General features: G+C 52.6%; 1 protein-coding gene across 20 annotated transcripts in view; it reads right to left on the bottom strand.

Moving 5' to 3' along the window:
• PCNT (pericentrin) overlaps positions 1-22,275 on the bottom strand; it is a 105,879-nt gene that overhangs the window by 68,355 nt on the left and 15,249 nt on the right. For 14 of the 20 annotated variants that reach the window (XM_044947943.2, XM_044947904.2, XM_044947925.2 and 11 more), the window contains 8 exons: positions 20,803-20,914; positions 19,181-19,424; positions 18,887-18,995; positions 12,888-13,023; positions 11,834-12,051; positions 8,438-8,907; positions 5,361-5,919; positions 1,977-2,087 (listed from right to left, as the gene is read on the bottom strand). In XM_044947943.2, the coding sequence (XP_044803878.2) occupies positions 1,977-2,087; positions 5,361-5,919; positions 8,438-8,907; positions 11,834-12,051; positions 12,888-13,023; positions 18,887-18,995; positions 19,181-19,424; positions 20,803-20,914 (1,959 nt within the window). Of the gene's footprint in view, positions 1-1,976; positions 2,088-5,360; positions 5,920-8,437; positions 8,908-11,833; positions 12,052-12,887; positions 13,024-13,722; positions 14,870-14,912; positions 16,479-18,886; positions 18,996-19,180; positions 19,425-20,802; positions 20,915-22,275 lie in introns of those variants that run through there. The other 6 variants (XM_044947902.2, XM_044947911.2, XM_044947921.2 and 3 more) reach the window with 5 other exon arrangements.

Genomic DNA, 22,275 nt, shown 5'->3' with positions numbered 1-22,275 from the left:
TAACTTGTATGAAGAGTACATCATTTGAAATGCTGGGCTGGATGAAGCACAAGCTAGAATCAAGATTGCTGGGAGAAATATCAATAATCTCAGATATGCAGATGATACCACCCTTATGGCAGAAAGTGAATAAGAACTAAGGAGCCTCTTGATGAAAGCGTAAGAGGAGAGTGCAAAAGCTGGCTTAAAACTCAACATTCAAAAAACGAAAATCATGGCATCCAGTCGCATCACTTCATGGCAAATAGATGGGAAACAATCGAAACAGTGAGACTTTATTTTCTTGGCCTCCAAAATCACTACAGATGGTGACCACAGCCATGAAATTAAAAGATGCTTGTTCTTTGAAAGAAAAGCTATGGCCAACCTAAACACTATAGTAAAAAGCAGAGACATTACTTTGCCAACAAAGGTCTGTCTAGTCAAAGCTATGGTTTTTCCCATAGTCATGTATGGATGTAAGAGCTGGACCATAAAGAAAGCTAAGCACCGAAGAATTAATGTTTTTGAACTGTGGTGTTGGAGTAGACTTTTGAGAGTCCCTTGGACTGCAAGAAGATCAAACCAGTCAATCCTAAAGGAAATCAGTCCTACATATTCATTGGAAGGACTGATGCTGAAGCTGAAGCTCCAATACTTTGGCCACCTGATGCGAAGAACTGACTCACTGGAAAAGACTCTGATGCTGGGAAAGATTGAAGGCAGGAGGAGAAGGGGACAACAGAGGATGAGATGGTTGGATGGCATCAACAACTTGATGGACATGAGTTTGAGCAAGCTCTGGGAGGGTGATGGACAAGGAAGCCTGGCATGCTGCAGTCTGTGGGGTGGCAAAGAGTCCGACATGACTGAGCAACTGAACTGAACTGATATATACAGATAAACATCAAGGAAATTAAAATGGAAGAAGGCAGTAATGGAGGACTAGAGGAACAGAAGAGACAAGATACACAGAAAACAAACCGCCAAGCAGTGACATGTATGAATCTAGAACCCATTATTCTAGGTGAGAGAAATCAAACACAAAACACCACATATCGTTTGATTTGATTTCAATAAAATGTCCAGAAAAGGCAAATCTACAGAAACAGAAATTAGACTGATGGTTGTTAGGGGCTGGGAGAGGAGAGAGACTGCTAATGGGTAGGGGGTTTCTTCTCTGGTGATACAAATGTTTTGGAATAAGATACAACTTTGTGAATATACTAAAAACCACTGTACTGTATACTTCAAAAAGAGAGCTTTTTATGATCTCAACAAAGCTGCAATCTAAAACAAAATAAACCCACAGTAAAAATCATTGTGAGTAGTGAAAATCACTTATGTGCAGAGTTCCTTTCCTGGAAATAGGCTCACTAAAGAAGAAAAGGCTTGATGTGGCAGCTGCTGAGTCGTCAAAGCAAGATCATGAAGGGGACTCCAACTTCCCCAGATTTATACACAGCTGACTCTCAAAGATGGTGCTGAACCATGACATTCAACCTATACACATGCCACGAGGCATGCAGGATCTAGTCCCCTGACCAGGGATCAAACCTGTGCCCCCTGCACTGGGAGTGCAGAGTCTTAACCACTGACCACCAGGGAAGTCCCACAGATTTTGTTTCAACAGTGAATACGCAATCCAGGTGGCTGAATGTGGGGATTCAGAGCAATGGCAGATATGGAGGAACCACATATACTGAGGGCCAACTATAAATGACATACAGATTTTCGACTGTGTAGAGCATCAGCGCTGCTAATTCCATGTTGCTTAAGGAACAACTACTTAATGACAATTTCTAAGCAGTAAAAGATAGGCTAACTAGCCACTTTAAATATAAAAATGAATGAAAAAAGATGCCTAAAAACCCTCGGTTTTTAAAACAATGAAAATATGCTTTAATTCTGCATACCAAAATTAATTTAGACTAAAATATTCTTTGCAGATGAGGAAAGATAACCATAAAACGGAACTGCGGCTCCTGACCCAGTACCTGTAACAGTGCGACCTGCTGCTCCAGGGAGGCTTCTGGCTTACACTCCAGCAGCTCCAGCTCCTCCTCCTGCCCCGCCTGGGGAGCTGAGCACTGGGCCTCGGGTTCCTGCTGAGCGGGAAGGAAGATCAACCTGAGCATGAGCACGTATGTGGGTATGTGGCAGGCTCCAGCTCACACTTATTCCACGTGTTTTCACTGTGACGATGCACACGACCTCCCTACACACCACTGTTCCACAGGCTGCCTGAGTAAACTCTGTTTTACAGATTGAACTCTGTTCAATCTGCCTTGTGCTAAATGGTAAAGTCAATAGAAGTTGTTTCTGGGAAGCTATTTTCAGGTTTTTCTAAAAATCCACAGAATTCTATGGGAAATGTGATATATATTTTAATCATCAAAAAATGGATACACCTACAGAAGAAAAAATAAGCAGTACTGTCCAAAAAACACCAACGCAGTATTAAAAACAAATTCAACTAATAATCGAAGACATTCAAAGTATATCGAAAACAACCACAGGCCTCTTACTGTTTTAAAAAACCCTATGAACAGAGCATTTGCTTTGCCAGAAAAAGAGACTGCCTGAGCAACCAACAGTGAGCACACGACAGCTGACGCCCGCTTTCCTTCCCTGCTCCGCGTCACCAATATCAGAGCGACTTCTGCATGGGACACTCATCTCTAAAAAAGGAAATCAGGCTTACGTGTTCAGAGAACTATTCTCACAACCAAACTCCAGAGAGAAATAACCTGCAAAGTAAACAATCTCACAGGCCCTGGGTAAACAACTCTTCTGATGAGTGACACTGCTTCTCAAACAGGTGCGAGATATTTGTGGCCCAGATAAAACCTGTTCACAGAGGAAGAACAGCGCGTTCCTGCTATTTTGGGAACAATGACCACAGCACCGGGAGACGCCCAGCAAGGCTTCATGGAATATCTGTCTGCGAGGAAAGCCTGAGGGAAGAGGGCAGAAGGTGGAAAATACTGCCTGCAAATATCCTCCCAGCCCAGGTACAGACATGGACAATCCTCCCTGCCCAGGTGTAGACATGGACTATCCTCCTGTCCTGGGTGTAGACACAAACCTGAACTATTCTACTGTCCTGTGTGTAGACATGGACCTGAACTATTCTCCTGGCCCGTGTGTAGACGTGGGCATGAACTATTCTCCTGGCCCGTGTGTAGACATGGGCATGAACTATTCTCCCAGCCCAGGTGTAGATGAGGGCATGAACTATTCTCCTGTCCCGTGTGTAGATCTGGACCAGAACTGTTCTCCCATCCCTGCCTGTATCCCAATTTGACCTACCCCAGAAAGAAACTGGATCTCAGGCTGGATCTGTGATGAAATTAAGAGGTCACCATTAATTCTGCAGGGCAGCATGGAGCATGCCTCTGGTATATTTGGGTGGCTTGATGCACTGAGCGTGGCACGTACCCCGTGGGCAGTCCCGTCCTGAACTATTCTCTGTTTCTGTTGAAATTTTCTCCAAAGCAAAGTTAAAATTGGAAGAAATGGCATATCTCACCTCCCCACAGACCCAGCTGTTTTCTCCTGTGAGATGAGTGAGACAAAAAGGTCACTTGGACAGTATCTAATGCTTACATATCCTTCCTAGCAAAGGGATGATGTACTTCAACACACAACTAGAGAAATACTCCCCAAATGCTCTCAATGCTTGAACAAGAGTCTACACACAGGTACAAAAGTGCTGGGCCAAGGAGCACGCATGACACATGCGTCACCAACAGGCAACAGAACAAGCAGGGTGAATGAACAGGAGCCACAAAGTTTCCTGGAGGGAAGGGTCATCAGCCAGTAAATAAACCTCTCAGCAGGTGTGAGGCCCGCCCAGTGCCCACTCCACACGGACTTCATGAAAGACCCTCGGCACTGTGATACAGAGAAGCTTCTGAGGCCCAGCAGCTCTGCTGATGTCACCAGCACCCCTGTGGGGGCCACGGTCTGACCCCTAGGTCATTCCTGAAGCCACCACTGCCCAGAAGGAGGCGCACTGCCCACCCACAGCCACCCCTCTGCGAGGGGCACCCCCTGTGGGGCCTCCTGTCGCTGCATCATAGTCACGTGACCGTCCCTGAGACCCTGCCAGGCTGCGTGGTGCTGCTGCCCAGGGGGCAGGACCCTGGCATGTGCCCTGCCCTCCTCCAGGGGCCACATCCACAGGTCACTGCACCCCACACGCCTCTGTCCCGCACACCCTCACCCCTCATGCCTCCTATGAGCACATTTCACACTAATGAGATAAAGGCACGGTTTAAAACACACAGTTTTCCCGTGTAAGAGACACACTTCTCCCTCTCAATGTTCTTTCAAAACTTTATTTTCTTCAAACCCTATAAACCGAAGGAATCCAGTTTAAATCCACGGGGTTGGGAACAAAGCCCCTTCCCCAAGTACCCTTCTGCCTGGGAGGAACGGAAGCTGACAGCTGATGGCTCAGAAGCCGACCAGCCTGGGGGCACCTCAACTCAGGGACACCTGCCCTGGGCTGCACCCAGGGAGGCCCAGAGGCTCACGACCCCACGAGAGCCTGCCCAGACCTCCCGGAACTCACTCACGGTCTCGCCCACAGACCACACAGGACAGGCAGAGCCAATGTCTGAAGTGAAACCCCACCCCCTCCACAGGTTGGGTTGCCCTTTTCCTCCCCTCCTTAGACAAGCTGAACCAGAGCAGAGGACGAAACCCTCCTGGGAACATCCCCTCATACGTAAAGCACGTCTCAGTTGGAAACGAAAGTTCTGGTATCTGTGTTTCCGCAAGGCTGAGCTTTCCTGCTTTGTGACCTGGAATACCTACTTGTGACGTGACAAAGCACGAAGTCACCAGGACAGGACTGTTTCTGAGGGCCGGGCATGCACATCTGCCAAGTCAGTGCAGAGCAATGTGCCCCCACGCTGTCTTCAACTTCTAACCAACTAAATACGTCCTGCTCACAACGCACGGGACCAGGGGCCTGCAGATAAGGCAAGCCTGCTGCTGGCAGGGCCACGGGGCCACCTCCAGAGAGCACCCACCACAGGGACAATCGCTGCCCAACACAGACCGCCCCAGACATAGGACAAAGCGCTCTACCTCACAGAAATAACACAAGCCCCAAGGAGCACACTGAACCCACTGCAAGCTCACAGGAAACGCAGCACATGGGCACCAGCTGCCAAAAGCCTTCACCAAGGAGCTGCGACCAAAAAATGCCATAAAACTCACTGTTCTGTACCTGCCTCACCAGGAAACCCATGACTGGTGGGCGGCAGTGGGCAGAGGGCAGGGGCACCAGACAGACACGCGTGCAGCTGACACGAGCAGGTCCTAGGGAAGGGCAAAGTCCCTGTCCCTGCCCCACCCACACACCTCACCTTGCGAGCCATGGGCAGCCAGAGGGCTCTCACGCCCTCCCGGGGCTCCACGCTCCCATCCCCTCTCTGGCTGTCCTCTGCAGACTGAGGCTCTTCGGCACATCGCAGCTCCAGCAGCTCCAGCACCTGGGTCAAGACCCCGTGGTGAGCCACGTCCTCCTTCTGCAGCCGCTCCTCCAGGTCCAGGCGAAGCAGCTCCAGGGCCCGCCGGTGCCTGCCCTGCACAGCCTGCAGCTCAGACAGGTACTGCAAGCGCAGAGCATCCAGGTGTGATGCATGTCTGGCCTCCAACACACTGATGTCAGCAGCGTGTTTCACCTGCGACTCGGCCTCACGCGCCTCTGCCAGGGCCAACTGCTCACGCTCTAACGAGGACCTCAGCGCATCCACCTCGGCCTGGCGCCTGGTCTCCAGCTCCGCAGTCAGGGACAGGATATGCCGCTGGTGCCCCTCCTGGAGGAGCCGCAGCTCGTGCGCATGCTGCTCCTGGGCCTCCCGCAGGAAGGCATCTTGCTCTGCGGCCAGTTTCTCTGTGATCGCTCTACGTTCTTCCAAAAACCTGAGACAGCAAGCCAAGTGAACACAGAGCCGTCACGTAGCCACAAGAGCACCGCTGGGGAGCCCGCTGCCAGGGGAGAGGCCACCCTGCCCGGATCCTGCCTGCTCTCCCTCCTCCCTGGGCACCACCACCAGCCGCAAGCCAATAGGGAAGGGCTCACAAAGCCAGAAGAGCTCAGGCCGGAGCCCAGCATCCCCGGCCACAAACTAGAGTGCAGGGCACAGCCCCAGCCAGAAATCACAGATACTGCAGGAAGCAGTATCTGATCGCCACTCGGCCAAGAGAAGACCTCAACAGGAAAGGGGTGGCATGCCCTACAGGAGCCCCAGGGCTGCAAAGAGTGTTCAGAAGACTCAGAAACCAGCCTCCACAGGGTGACTCGGGCATGAAGCAGTGGGACTGGCTGGGAGCAGAGTCAGGAGGCACACAGAGCCTCAGCAGGAACAGGGGAGACTCTGCACAGGTGCTGTGACACACCAGGCAAATGACAAGAGCTGGGACATGTCTCAGGTACCAGCTGCCCACCAGCCACCATGACAGCCTCTCCACAGATCAGCCCACGAGGGCGACACTAAGGTCTCGTGAGCCTGCCCATAGCATCTGTGTCCATCCAGCTCACATGGTGGGTCAGGATTTGAACTCAACCCTCAGACCCCAGGCCAGGAGTCTGTGCACCTGCCTCGAGACGCTGGGGAGCAGATGACATACAAGAAGCAGCTCCAACGATCCCTGCACTCATCACCCACCCCGGGGCACTATAGCCCAGGTCTGCAAAGAGGTAGCAAACCAACAACATCCTAGGCCTACTTAAAAACTTCAGGGAAGTATGTACGTAGTTGAGAAATGCTGTTCATTTTTTTAATGAGTTTAAAAAACACAAAAAATTCATGAATGAGCCACACAATCTTAGGATAAAAAGGCTGAAGTTCTGCTACTAAAAAACTAAAACGTGCAAAGAACACACACGCTTGTCAAAGATGCACACATGGCTGCTGGGAGCCGGCATATTGCATATTGAGTGAGGATCTGGAATAGCTCAACTGGAATTCTATCACTGCTGAGAGCCAGCGTGAGGCACTCCACCCATGACAAAGGTCATGAGGAAGGAGGCTCGGCATACGCAAAGGCGGGATCGAGCCTCAGGAGTCCCCCTGGAAATTCTCGAGCATCTACCCCCAAAACCAGAGTCTGCCTACTTTCTGCTTTGTGCTTTCACCTACACCTCTGACTTTACGGGGGGCTGTCTCCCACTACCTCTCTCTGAAAAAAGAGTTAGCTTACAGCTCCAGTTAATAATTCTTGGATGTGACAGTGTTTAACCTACAAACTCCTTTGGAAATCCTCTAGCCTGCCTGAATAGGTTTTTCTGGCCACATGTGATTGTTCAGAGCCTCCCAACTGTGAGAGGCAGGAGATGTTCTAAACTGCCTAAACACAGATTCCTTTGAGTAGTTAAAAGATTGATTAGAAAATGTATTGGTGAAGGGTTTTTCACTTGTTGGGCCAATGTTTGCTGCTAAGTCTCCATACTCCTTACCTACTGTGTCTTTGGCAGTGTATTGATTGATATAATGGGTGTATAGAAATGTAAAATGCCGCTTTGTCCAATGCTTTTTGGAAGGCTGGCGCCTGACTTTGGAATAATCACCTTTAGAGAAAGATAAGTTTCTTAAAATGTTAACAGGCCTCCGGGCCAGAAGATGATGTCAATCACCTGAACTTTTGCATATGATAAGTTTGCAGGAAGAAAGCCTGGCTTGCTGCATGACTCTACCCCTTCCCCCATTATCCTCTATGCATACCTTAAGGTATAAAAACTACTTTGGAAAATAAAGTGCGGGCCTTGTTCACTGAAACTTGGTCTCCCCATGTCACTCTCTCTCCCAAATTCCAGCTGAGCGTCCATCTGGAGCGCGGATGTCCTCTGCGACCATTTATTTGCCTGGGCTTCTAAGACCCACTCGAGAAGGTGTCTAAGGTGGGGCACCTTCCGCTATTCGAGAGGGCGCCTGCGGCCTCCGTGGTCAGAGCTAACCTGGTGTCACGGGTTATATTGATTTTCCGCGTAAACCAAGCCACTCAGCTTCTTTTCTCCACTGAATTTTCCTACTGAGCTATCCTTATTTCAGCCGCTTTTCTCCACTGAATTTCCTCACTGAGCTATCCTTATTCTATTACTCTTTGTATCCTTAATTAAAGTGTAATTAAGCAGTTATTCCCTGACCCTCGCCTAGCCGTCTCTCCTTCGAATACCCTGGATCAGCCGGGGCTGGTCCCCGGCAGGTGGCGCCCGAACACGTGGCTCATGGAACACAGGCCCCACAGAAAGGATAGGGATGCCATTCCTGCCAGAGGCCTGCAGCCCTGAGAGCCACACACACCCTCCTGGGGGTCTGCCTCACCCTCCTGGAGACCCGCCTCACCCTTGGGGGGCTCAGGGAGGGGACCTGCCTTGCCTCACTGGCCAGGGGGGTGGGCGGCTCTGAACATAACAGGCTGCTATACAGATGGCACCCACCTGCTCTGGGCCACCTTCAGCTGGAGGGCGCAGTCCTCCTTTAGGTGGAGAATGGCGAGCTCCTGGTCCTGGGCCCCAGGGGCCGGGCTGCAGCCCAGCTCCCGGCCACAATGGCTGCACTGCAGAGACTCGTCTCCAGTGAGCCCCAGCTCCAGCTGCCGCAGGCGGCCCTGCTGTTCCACCAGTGACCCCTCCAGGTCCAGGATCTGAGCTGCCTGCTGGTCCTGAAGTTGCCTCATTTCGGATTCTCGAAGCTCAAACCTGTTCATCATGGACCGCTTCTCAGACTCCACCTGTTCTCGCAGGTCATGGAGCATCTTTGTCAGCCTCTCTTCGGCCCCTCTCCGCAGGTCCTCACTTGTAACTTTCCACTCAGCCTCTCTCTCCCTGAGTTCCTGTTTCATTTGCTCAATCCTCTCCTCAGCACTCTTTAGGTCTTCCTGGTGAGCTTCAACTAAATTCTGTTTCACCTGCAACCACACAATTTTTTTTAAGAAGGAAGAAATTAAATGAAAAGATCACTGGCCACAAAGACCCAAATCCATCTCTGAAGACAGAGAAGCTCTGTCAGCTATTAATAGACGCACTAGTCCCACAGTGCTGGGCTGGATGAAGCAAAAGTTGGAATGAAGATTGCTGGGAGAAATATCAATAACCTCAGATATGCAGATGACACCACACTTATTGTAAAAAGCAAAGAGGAACTAAAGAGCCTCTTGATGAAGGTGAAAAAGTTGGCTTAAAAGTCAACATTCAGAAAACTAAGATCATGGCACCTGGTCCCATCACTTCATGGCAAATAGATGGGGAAACAATGGCAACAGTGAGAGACTTTCTTCTCATGGGCTCCAAAATCACTGCTGATGGTGAGTGCAGCCAGGAAATTAAAAAACACTTGCTCCTTGGAAGAAAAGCTATAACCAACCTAGACAGCATATTGAAAAGCAGAGACATTACTTTGCCAACAAAGGTCCATCTAGTCAAGGCTACGGTTTTTCCAGTGGTCATGTATGGATATGAGAGTTGGACCATAAGAAAGCTGAGTGCCAAAGAACTAACGCTTTTCAAGTGTGGTGGAGAAGACTCTTGATTGAGAGTCCCCTGGACTGCAAGGAGATCAAACCATTCAATCCTAGAGGAAATCAGTCCCGAATATTCACTGGAAGGACTGATGTTGAAGCTGAAGCTCTGATACTTTGGCCACCTGACGTGAAGAGCTGACTCATTAGAAAAGACCCTGAAAGATCAAAGGCATGAGAAGGGGACAACAGAGGATGAGATGGTTGCATGGCATCACCAACTTGATGGACATGAGTCTTAGCAAGCTCCAGGAGATGCTGAAGGACAGAGAAGCCTGGCATGCTGCAGTCCATGGGGTCGCAAAGAGCTGTACACAACTAAGTGATTGAACAACACAGTCCCACAACATACGTGAACAGAGCAATGGGAGTGTTTCTCATGCTGATGGGAATGATGGAGACTAAAAGGCACAAATCTAAGACTATCTGGCTATGTTAACCGTGTCCATTGCCCAGCATCTGGCCCCAACTGTTACCTCTAGGGCTGGCAGGTCTGGACACAGTCAAAGGGGGGCCTCCTCTGCAGTGCCAAGACCAGCGCAGGGGCTCAGACATGAGAGGGACCTCCCATCAAGGGGAGGCGACCCCCCTCCCCCAGCAGAACCACCACCAGGCAGCACAGCTCACAGGCGAGCAGCAGACAGTAAGGCCAAGCCTCTGGACTTGCACCACGAACGATCCAGGTTCTAGAAGGGACCTGAGCAAGAGGCTGGTGAGCTGAAACCAACAGTCTTAAAGGTGTTGTATGAAAAGGGACACGAACCAGAAAGCTGCACGCACAAATATCCTAATTTTCAAAAGAGGAAAGAAAGTAGGTCAGCATACTGATCAATCATTGAGAAGAAACAAAACAAAACAAACCAGAAAGGTTTGTCAAACCGACCTCAACCAGTTATTCAAGTCATTACACTTTAGGGCCTGCTCTTGGTGCCAGCTGAGAGTCAGCTCTAATCAGTGGAAACAACTGCAGGCTCTGGATAAGATCTAGGAGATCCAGGGCTAGGGGTCCCGACACCCAGAGTAAAGAAATGCCCTGGGTGACCAGCCCACCTGTGCCATGGACGTGCACCTGGAAATGCTCCTTGTTTGAACCAGAAGAGCCGGGAAGTGAGGGGGAAGCGCACCCCTCAGGACGGGGCAGGAGGTGCCGGAATCCAGCCCAGTTCTCAGGCTGGTGCCTGGTCATATACGAGCAGGTGGACAGAAGACCCAGACACAGACCAGCCCAGAAGGCCTAAGCGCACACCTTGGCCCAACACGGAGAAGAGGGGGAGGCTGCTGCCTCTGAAGGGGTCAGGGGCAGCCTCCTGGGACTGAGCCCTTGACCCGTGGGGTTGGCACTAATTCCAGGTAGATACAGTCAAAGGTAAAAAGTAAAATGGATGGAAGATGCTGCATCAAAGAAAACACACTGCACCAGTCAGACAGCAGGTAGATTCCAGCACAAAGAAACTACATCAGAAACGGGGCATTTCACTCATGATGAAAGCCTGATTTCCCAAGAAGACACAATGACCATAAAGGTGCAGTTAACACAACTCCAAAACACAGTAAATACTGTGAGAGCTAAATGGAGAGAGAGAGAGCTCCACATTCCTCTCGACAGTTCACACGAGGAGATCAAACAGTGGCCCAGGAAGCACTCAGACACTTGAACGTAAAAATCCATCAAGCAGAGTCTGTCCTTCAAGGGACCCCGTGAGGCTGCAGGCCTTCACATGCCCGTCCTCATGCCCAGCGCGTGAGTAGGGGTACAACACGTGATCTGCCGTGAAACTCGGCCTCGATGGAGGAGGACCTGGGACGGCATCACAGGGAGGAGGAGCAGGGTAGCCACAGAACTGCCCAGATGGCCACCCTGGGCCTTGCAGAAGAAACACTGAGACAGTCACCTCAACTCCACGTCTCCAGGCCTCAGTGAGGCCGCTAGTAATTTAGGGGAGGTGCCCAAGCTGTGGGCCGGGGTCTCATCACTGCATGTGCACGGCTGCAAGTCTCAGTCAATGGAGAGAGCCTGGCAGCTGGAACAGCGCAGAAGACGCAATGGACAAGGCCTGAAGGTGGCCTCGCCACCCACCCTGGCACCTCTCTGAGGACCCAGTCAGTTCCCCTAAGCCCTGCAGCCTCTGTAAGAGTTAGGATTACACACATAGGTCCAAGCTTAGGTGGCAGCCCATCCTCACCCAAGGGAGGCACCCAGCAAACACTGCTGCAGGGCAGAGGGTGGCGCTGACCTCAGGGCTCGTGCTGCCCTGGCCAGTTCATGTGCGGCCCTGTGGACGAGAGCATCGCTGCAAGATAAGCCATTTCAACTTACTTTCTCCAAGTCCTCTTTCAGGCAGATTTCACGCCGCAACTTCTCCTGTAAATTTATATTTTCTACTTTTAAGAGATCGATTTCTTCCTTGAGCTCCACGGGAAGAAGCAAAAGCTGAGCCGTGTGTGCAGTTTCCAGACCCAAGTCTCCAGCAGGCACCTCCGTCTCCAACTCCAAGGCTGTGCTCTGCGCACACAGGAGAGGCTCCCGGGCAAGCTCTGTGGGGACCAGGGGCAGAATCATCAAGCTGACCCTCCGACAGGACACTGAGCTTCAGAAGCCCCAGACAACTGCACGTAGACCCTGAAACCCCTGTGGGAGCACAGTACCGGAAGGGGACACGACACACCTGTCTGCAGCCCAGTGGGCACTGCCGTGGGCGCTGTGCACCAGAAGCAGGCGAGCAGACCTGTCCCGAGCTGTCCACACCCGCTGCTGCCCCTCTGGTCTGGGTACCGAGGAATCGGCCCCCCAGAGCTGCTCTGGCCAGGGCTCATCACTGTCCCAGGCTGGAGGAAGAGGCACGGGGCGCAACTCAGGGGACTGGAAGATGCCGAGCAGCAGCCATGGGACACCGCTCACGCAAGAAGGAGAACAGGCAGGACTGGGCACCAGCAGGTGTGACCCCGCTCTCAGGGCCATGTGCTAGCCTTCCACAGGCCCACACAGCTCCAGGGGACCCTGGGCCGGACCCTGAGCCTCAGGCCCTCAAGGCAGGACACGCGGACTTGCCTCCTCAGCTTGACGCGGGACCCACCCTTTCCCGGGCTCCGTGTCCAGGGCCAGTCATGCATCCGCTCTCCTGGGCCCCAGTCCATGCCCGGGATGACCACAGCTTCTCCATCCCCATGGCCCCCAGGGACCCTATGCTGCTGCCTGGGCAGACCCTCCCCTGACACAAGGGGCCTGCTCCTCAACCCTGGGGAAGGGCCTCCAGCGCCCCTGCTACAGAGTCAACAGCCGGCGTGCGTAGTGCCGGCGGCTCTGGTGGGATGCGGTCACGGCCCAGAACACCCCTGCAGGCTGGCCGCCACAGCAGCACTTAAGGCCATACCTTGGCCGGGCTCCTCCGAAGGCCCTGCGGGCAGCTCTCCTTCCAACGCTTCCTGATCAGCGTCCTGGGAGGATGTCCCTGCTGCTAGTTGACACTGGTGATTTTCTTCTAACCGTGTGCGCAAACTCAGGCTCTCCTTTGGGGAAATCACAGAGGAAACCTTGTAAAGAGCCTCTCAGCCTGGTTCCCTGACCCTGCCTCCCACAGAGTCCCCCATGGAACCCCCCTTCCCGAACCTCACACATCCATACCGCCTACTGCCCCCATGTCTCACTCCCAGAAGGGAGGCAGGCATATCCACTGGAATCAGCTGTAGGCTCAGGGCCTCCCTGCACCCACACCCACTGGAACCCGGGGCCCACCCTCCACGTCCCGGGGTCAGACCTGCTGGGCCAGCTGTACGGCCAAGGCCCTCGGCTGAAGGGTTCCCACTCCGCCCCAGGATCCCCTCACTCCCTGCTCCACGCTTCCCATCCAGAGCCCAAGCTGGGCCGCTCCTCTCAATGACACTCCTGGACACAGAGTCCCGAGCGTCCTCATGCGAGGATGGGAGGGAGGGCAGAGAGGCCAGAGGCTGGGTCAGCCCTTCCTGCTCCCTCCAAGAGGCAACCTGTCACCCATCTCCCTCAGAATCAACAGAGGGTCCCGTCAGCCTAAACCCCCAGCTCTCAATAAGCTCAAATCATCCTTTAATCAAGACTGAAGTCCTTGTATGGTCACTGGAGAAAACCACCTGACTAATGGACGGAATCAAGTGCCCCCCTCACTCAGCACACAGTGGGTCAGGCTTCTGAGTGGAAGAGCAGACCTAGCAAGTCGGGCGAGAGCGACTCACCATTCAGGGAAAGAGAAGGGGCCAGACATCAACCCCGCCAAGCAATGGCCAGTTCCAGACGACAAAACAAAAATAAAACACAGGAGAGTGGGGGCAGGGAGCTGACAGCAAGGGCTGCCAGCTTTGGAGAAACAGGCAGAAACACGGCAGCAACACCCAAACACGTAAAAAGACATCCTGGCTCAGTGACAACCCAGGAGTTGCAGCTAGAGATTTACTGGCCAGGGTCAGCGTTGGCCAGAGGGGCGTGAGGGGCCCCACACCCAGCTAGGGGGAGTTCCAGCAGGCACCCTCAGTCCACATGACACGTCAACACGTCAAATACACACCAGGCACAGGCATCTACCATGCACACAAGCCCACACACAGTACTCCTGCTCAAACACACATACGCTCTATGTTTTTACATTCCCTCAGATGATGAGACACAACTTATAAACCTACGAGGGGAAGAAACAGGGACAGAGGTGACCAGTGAGCCAGCAGTGAGCAACTGCTGGAGAGCGCAGGCACACAGAAGGCTCAGAGGAGCATGCGTGAGCGGCCCACACACCTGGGAGGCCAGGCAGGCGGCGCAGGGGGCACAGAGGTAACTGCAAGACCCCCAGGGGCTACAGATTACGGAGGCTGGCAAGGGGTGGGGGCCCCACTGTGTCCCTCACCTCTCAGAGCCCAGCAGGAGACTGGTAGAGACCAATGGCCCTGCAAGAGAAGGCTGCACCCACCCCCAGGTGGAGCTGCCCCCCACCCCAGTCAGATAGCCCCCAAGACCCCACAGTGCTTCACGCCTCCTGGGATGGCACAGCCTCGGGGCACCAACCAATGCACAGACCACCATCGTCCCACATAACACAAGAGTCCCAGATGGATGGAGACAGAGCAGAAACCTCTCAACACTAACAGTCACCGTCAGAGAAAGACCAAAAGCACTCCATCCCTGACACTGAGCAGAGAACGTAGAATAGAACACAGAGCAAAAAAGCAAAGCCCTTAGAAATTAAAAATGATTGGCACTTCCCTGGGGGTCCAGAAGTTTCAGATTCAGGGGGTGTGGGTCCAATCCCTGGTCAGGGAACTAAGATCCCACATGTCCTGTGGCATAGCCAAAAAATGCCAACATAAGAAAACTTTTAAATGATACTGGAGAGAAGAAACTCAACTTCAGAATTAGAGGAGTGAAGATCTCCTACCCTCAAAGAGGCCTAAACAAATGTCAGAGGAGAAACGAGGACTGAAGGACACCAGTGGTTTCCCTCCGGAGGCCCGGTGTGGCACTCGCTCGCGGAGTCTCGGAAAACAAAGTGCACCGAAGAACTGGCGTCCGGACAGCTCAGCAGCAGCTCAGGACGCCCATCTCGCTTCTCCCGCTGCGCACTGAACCCAGGGACAGTAAGGCGTGACGGTGGAAGCTGGAAGAAAACCCGAGGAGTCGCAGGAACTGCAGACACGTTTATCATCTCCTGACTGGCACAGCAGCCGTAGCAGCAGACACTGTATTCTCCCATGGTTGACCCAGCAGACACAGCCGTAATGCAGCCTCAAGGGCTTTTCAGGTGGAGCTTATTTATGCTTACAGAGCAAAAGTAGCCCATGGCCAAGCGGGTTCATCGAGATGCGCAGTGGTATAAGTGATCTCAGCTGTTACATAAACGTGTATTTACACAACAAGGGGTGAGAGCAAGAGGCCACGGGCTGAGAGAGCCTGGCCGCGCCATCCTGGCTAATCTGCTCTTTCCCTACAGTGTCCCAGACTGAAGAGAGTCAAGGAAGGCCCTACCTTTTCCTAGGATGAAAAACGGACCCAAACCCAGACCAAGTGCCATCACAGGACTCTAAGGAGCATGGGGGGCCAAGAGCTGCCGGAGGCTCCCTGGGTTGAAATGGCGTGGGTTGCTGTTTCCATCTCCACGGGATCTTTCCCACACAGGAATTGAAACCAGGTCTCTTGCACTGCAGGCAAATTCTTTACTGACTGAGGTATGAGGGAATCCCTGATGAATGTTGGGATATGTGTGGCTTTTCAAATTAGTGATTTTGTTTTCTTTGGGTAAATACTCAGGACTGGAACTGCTGTATCTATTTTTAATTTTTTGAGGAACCTCCTTCAAGTCAGGCTGACAGCACAGCCTTGCCCAGCGCTGGGGCTGGGAGGAGAAAGAACCCACTCACCCCCTGGAGCTCTTCATCCAAACAGGTGCACAAGGCTCCCAGCATCAGAGAGAGCCCAGTGAGCCCCATTGCCAGAGGACAGAGCGGCCAGAGACGAATGGCACGGAGGCCACTGGGAACACGCCCAGCACACACGCACCCAGCGCCTCCCTCTCAGCGCAGGTCGCCAGCACGCATGAGACAGGCGGTCGGGGAGCTCGTGGAGAGTGTGGGACCTGGGCAGGACCCAAGCTGCCATCCATCCGCCTGCGAGTCATGCTCTGGACCAGCCAGGGGGTCGTTTTAAACAAGCAGACACAGTCAGCCTGTGGAGATGCCAGAGACACAAGCGCAAGCCTCCCTCCACTCACCAGTGTCACAGAAGAAAGCTTCTGCGAAAAGGATGGAAATCCAGACTTGAGAACATAAAGACAGCCCATTTCCCAACTAAAGATTAATGAAACACAGCCTTCTCGTGATATACTGAGATGCTCATATACTTCAACAGCACACACACACACACACAAACTGATTAAATATCATGCATGAAACGAGTTGCCAGTCCAGGTTCGATGCACGATACTGGATGCTTGAGGCTGGTGCACTGGGACGACCCAGAGGGATGGAATGGGGAGGGAGGAGGGAGGAGGGTTCAGGATGGGGAACACATGTATACCTGTGGTGGATTCATTTTGATATTTGGCAAAACTAATACAATTATGTAAAGTTTAAAAATAAAATAAAATTTAAAAAAAAAAAAAAAAAAAGGCAGGCAGAGACCTGCAACAGACATTTTTCCAAAGAAGAAACCCAGACGGCCAACAGTTACGTGAAAAGACACTCCACATCACGAATCATCAGAGAAATACAAATCAAAACCACAGTGAGGTATCAGTTCACACCGGTTAGAGCAGCTACTGCTAAAAAAACAAATAACAGATGTCGTCAAGGGTGTGGAGAAAAGGGAACGCTTGTGCACTGCTGGTGGGGAAGTAAACTGGTGCAGCCACTGTGGAAAACAGGAAGGAGGTTCCGCAAAGAATTAAAGATAGATACAGCAATTCCACTCCTCAGTGTTTACCCAAAGAAAATGAAAACACTAATTCAAAAAGCCACACGCCCCAGCTTCATCAGGGATTCCCTCATACCTCAGTCAGTAGAGAATCTACCTGCAATGCAGGAGACCTTGGTTTCGATTCCTGGGTGGGAAAGGTCCATGGAGATGGAAATGGCAACCCATGCCTAGAGAATCCCATGGACAGAGAAGCCTGGTGGGTTACAGTCCATGCAGTCGTGAGAGTTGGACACGACTTAGCGACTAAACCACCACCACCACCATTCATAGCAGCCCTATTTACAACAGTCAGGACGTGGAAGCAGCCCAAGTGTCCATTTGCAGACAAACAGACAGATGAAGAAGATGTGGCACCTACACACACGGGAACTACTACTCGGCCACAGAAGAGGACAGCCTGCCTCCTGCTGCAGCCTGGAGAGCAGGAGCACCTGGTTCTCCTCCACAGAAGAGGAGAACCTGACACAACACGGCCGCTCCCTGAGAGTGCCACACCAGGTGGGGTCAGTCAGACTTAGAGAGAAGTGCTGCATGGGCTCACTTCCATCTGGAATCTAAAAACCCACCTCCGGGAGAAGAGACTGGGGGTTGCCAGAGGCAGTAGAGGGGTTGTGGGCGAAGTGGGTGAAGGGGTCAAACTTCTAGTCACAGGATAAGAGTCCCAGGGTGTCTGTACAGCACAGGGTACAGTCAAAAAGGCTGCACTGTTTGTCTGCAGGTACTCAGAGAGGGATCTTACAAGTTCGCATCAGGGTACAGTTAACAACACCATACCATCTGTCTACAGGTTTTAAGAAAGTAGATCTTACAAGTTATCATCGAGGTACAGTCAACAATACTGTATGTCTATCTACAGGTGCTGAGAAAGGAGATCTTACAAGTTCTCATTGGGTACAGTCAACAACATTATGTCTATCTACAGGTACTGAGAGAAGAGATCTTATAAGTTCTCATCGGGGTACAGTCAACAACACTGTACTGTCTATCTACAGGCACTGAGAGAGGAAATCTTACAAGTTCTCAGAGGAGTACAGTCAACAACACTGTACTGTCTGTCTATAGGCACTGAGAGAGATCTTATAAGTTCTCATCAGGGTACAGTCAACAACACTATGTCTGTCTACAGGCACTGAGAGAGGAGATCTTACAAGTTCTCAGAGGGGTATGGTCAACAACACTGTACTGTCTATCTACAGGCACTGAGAGAGGAGGAGATCTTCCAAGTTCTCATAGGATGCAGTCAACAATACTGTACTGTCTATCTACAGGCACTGAGAGAGGAGATCTTCCAAGTTCTCATCGAGGTACGGTCAACAACACTGTACTGTCTATCTACAGGCACTGAGAGAGGAGATCTTCCAAGTTCTCATAGGGTGCAGTCAACAATACTGTACTGTCTATCTACAGGCGCTGAGAGAGGAGATCTTACAAGTTCTCATAGGGTGCAGTCAACAATACTGTACTGTCTATCTACAGGTGCTGAGAGAGGAGATCTTACAAGTTCTCATTGGAGTACAGTCAACAATGGCATACTGTCTATCTACAGGCACTGAGAGAAGAGATCTTACAAGTTCTCATAGCGGTATGGTCAACAACACTGTACTGTCTGTCTACAGGCGCTGAGAGAGGAGATCTTACAAGTTCTCACAGCGGTACAGTCAACAATAGCGTACTGTCTGTCTACAGGCACTGAGACAGGGATCTTACAAGTTCTCATAGGGGTATAGTCAATGACCCTGTATGTCTATCTATAGGCACTGAGAGATGGATCTTACAAGTTCTCATTGAAAGAAAAATGCTCTGACTCTGTGGAGGTGCAGGTTCACCAGACTGACTAAGGAGACCCATCACATCACACCCAGGCATCCGGTCATGACACCAACACTGGACACTCAGGTCCCGTCAGTCACACCTCAAGACGCAAGAAAGCCGGCCCATCACCTCAAGCTGCTCCCGCTGAAGGCTGAGTCCATCAAGATGGTCTCTTTCTTCTGATGTCTCTTCCAAACAGGCACTGGGTGAATTCAGAGAGAAGCTGTGCTGCAAGAGACTGATGTGGCACCTTGCCACTGAATCCCCTGTCCCTGGGACCCCATTTCTGTGCCAATCTGCAGGGCCACGCCCACCCACTTTGGCCAGATGTCACCAACCACACCCACATGCAGGTCAGACCAGTGCCAGCTTCAACATCACCATGCCAAGACCCTGAGCTAGGCTGGGCTGGAAGCCACTCACCTGGTTCCCATGGCCTCCAGCAGGGAGTCATCCCTTCCCTCCTGCAGCCGCCGCTGCAACAGGGTCAGGTCCTCTTGGTAGCTCTGCTCAGCCTCCCTCAGCTTCTCTTCAAAATAGAGCCTCAGCTGCTCCAATTCGGACTCATGCCGGCTCCTCTCCTGCTGCTGCTGCTGCTCCAAGTCTCTCTTCAGGAGCTCCAGCTCCTCCACGTGAGACGCCCGGGCCAGGAGCTGCTCACGCAACTCTTTATGGGTGGACACAAGCGAGCATCTCAGACATGGCACTGAGGGAAATGACACACTGAAGACCCCACAGTGAAAAACCAGAGCAGAAATGTAAAGTGGGGGCCCCATCCCACCCCAAAACCTGTGAATGGACAAAGGCCCCCACAGGGCTTGTGCTACGAGCACAGGGCCTGGAGCAGGAAGACCACCAGGGAGACCACCCGGGCAGCCTCAACAAACCCCAGTGCCCCTCGAGGGCAGAGGGCTTTCTCAGGCTGGCTCCCCAAGCCAAAGGGGCTCTGAAGACAGAGGAGGGGCCGCCTCTGGGCCACCAGCCAGCAGGAGATGGGACCTCGGTCCCACAGCACTGGATTCTGTCAACAGGAAGTCAGGTCATGGCAGAGCCCAGCACCTTGACCTCAGCTGTGGATGACCCTGGGCAGAAACAGCCACGCCAGCTCAAATTTCCAAGCTAATAAATGTGGGTGGTTTTAAGCTGCTGAGATGGTGGTGTTTTGTTTACAGCAGAAGAACAGTGATACAGACCATAAACAACTGTCACCACCACCACTATTCTGATTACGAGTGCTGCCAGCTGGCCTACCGCAGCCAGTGACCAGCTTTCAAATAATGGGGAAGGAGACAGTCACTGTCCCAAATCTACGTCCCCCACGAGGGCCGAAGACACACAGGGGAGGCCGCAGAGGCAGCACTCAGGCTGTGACCCCTGTGTGAAAGCACGTCTGAAGCCCAGCCTCCAGTCAGTCCACCAGCTCTGCCTGGAGCCACCCTGTCCCAGGGACCACAGGGAGGGTACAGGGCACGTGGAGCCTACGCACCCCACAGCCATCAGGAGTGATCTCGGGTCCTTTCTCCTAACTCTGTCCTTTGTTCCCAACAACACAACAGGGCAGATCCTACTGTTCGAGGCCTGTGTGCAGAGCAGCAGACAAGCCCACGCCTCCTGGCCCTGTGCTCTTGACTGGGTCTTGTGCCCTCAGTAAACGTGGCATCACCCTCCAAAATCAGAGCTCAGAGCCACAGGAGAGCCTGCAGGCCCAGGAGGTAATATGCAGCAAGGCACAGCTGTGCCCCCGCATGAGAACAACATTCCCATGGTGCTTAACCAAGCCCCAGCAGGAGCCCAGGCTCACGTGTGAACAGTGCATGTCAGCACGAGGGAGGACACAGGCTTCCAGAATCATCGCTAGCTCGCCTATGGTGAAGCCCAGGGGCCGCCACAGCGCCACAGTGACCCCACAGACCTCAAAACGCACACAGGTTTACAAGACCACTTTTTTGGGCTTGCAAAACTGTTAACTTCTAGTTTGGGGTTTCAGCAGTTCAAACTGCAGCTTTCCCTTCCAGGGACCTGGACTGGGAAGACAAGGTGCTCACCACTCAGCTCCTGCCTGCTGGACCTCGCGGACTCAAGCTGGGCCCCCAGGCACTGGATCTCCTCCCGGGACCGAGCCTGCAGCTCCTCATAGGATGCGCGCAGCCTCTCCAGCTGGAAGAGCAGGCACAGTGTGGGTGCCAGGCTGCGGCCCTGGTACCAGGTGAGAACACGCAGCTGCCTCAGCCCAAGCCCACCCCATCCCCCAATCGGCAGCCCCGAGACCATCCAGAGGAATCCATGGCAGCCATGGTCTCACATGTGGATGCCTCTTAGGCTGTGGCCTCGTTCCCTGCAGAGACCTGCCCCCTACTTTGTCAAGGAGGGTGGAGGAGCCCCCTCCCACCAGCCCCCTTCCCCATCTGTGACCTTGGTCTCTTACCCCCATGCAGCCTGTTTGGTTTTCTCCAAGTTGCCTGGTCAACCTCCCTGGGAGGAATCTCCTCTTTCAGGGTAAACAGAGCTTGCACACTGGGTGTGTACCACGTGCCAGCCAACCCTGCACCACTGGAGCTGAGGTGCACCACCCGCCCTCCTGGGGGCCTGGGTTGGAGTGGCTGTCAGGCTCCCCAGGTCACCAGCGTGGGGCCAAGCCTCCAAGGGAACGAGGGTGGTGCTGGCCTGCGGCTGCCCACTGCCTGTGAAATGGGCCCTTCCTTTTTCAGGGCACAGGACAGAAGATGCCCCTCTGGCTACCTGTCTCCAGGATGGGGGGCTGCCGCAGGCCCCGCCCGGCCAGGCTGCCCTCTGTCTGGAGGAGAGACAGGAGCCAGCACAGCAGGGCCAGATCCGGCTCCTCCTGGGCTCCATGACTCTCCTCCCTGCAAACCCATGCACCAGCCTTAGCTAACTCCATCTGCCAGTCACTTCCTGATTTCTTGTATCAATGCATGGGGCACTGCTTGGCTCTTGGTCTTGGTGACAAAGGCCCTTCAGGTCCTTGAATGAGATATGTCCACATCACCCACATTTTGGTACGTAGAATCCCATTGGAATAAAGTTCTGAAGATGTGAGCAGCAGAACCTTGCACCCTTGATGGCCGGAGCCTGTAGACGTTCCAGGGGTGCTTGTCAATGGCACCAATTCTCCAAGCGTGGGACTGGACACCGTCAGTAAGTCACAGTCACAGACTTGACCTCCTGATGTGGCTACCTACTGCCTCTAACAAATACTGAGAGTTCCTTTAAATTAGGGCTTAGAGTATGGAAGTCCCTCAAAAAACTAAAAACAAAACTGCCATATGACCCAGCAACTCCTGGGTATACACCCGAAATAATGGAAAACCTAATTTAAAAAGATACATGCATCCCGAAGCAACCTAAGTATCCACTGACAAATGGATAAAAAAGGCGTGGACACATATATAATGGAGTGCTGCCTGCATGCACAGTCGCTCAGTCATGTCTGACTCTTGTGTCTCCATGGACTGCAGCCCACCAGGCTCATTCTCCAGGCAAGAATACTGGAGTGGATT

The sequence above is a fragment of the Bubalus bubalis genome, chromosome 1, assembly GCF_019923935.1.
Source record: "Bubalus bubalis isolate 160015118507 breed Murrah chromosome 1, NDDB_SH_1, whole genome shotgun sequence".
Classification (NCBI taxonomy): Eukaryota; Metazoa; Chordata; class Mammalia; order Artiodactyla; family Bovidae; genus Bubalus; species Bubalus bubalis.
Note: the sequence above shows the minus strand (reverse complement) of the source record. Positions and strands in the feature narration are given on the sequence as shown.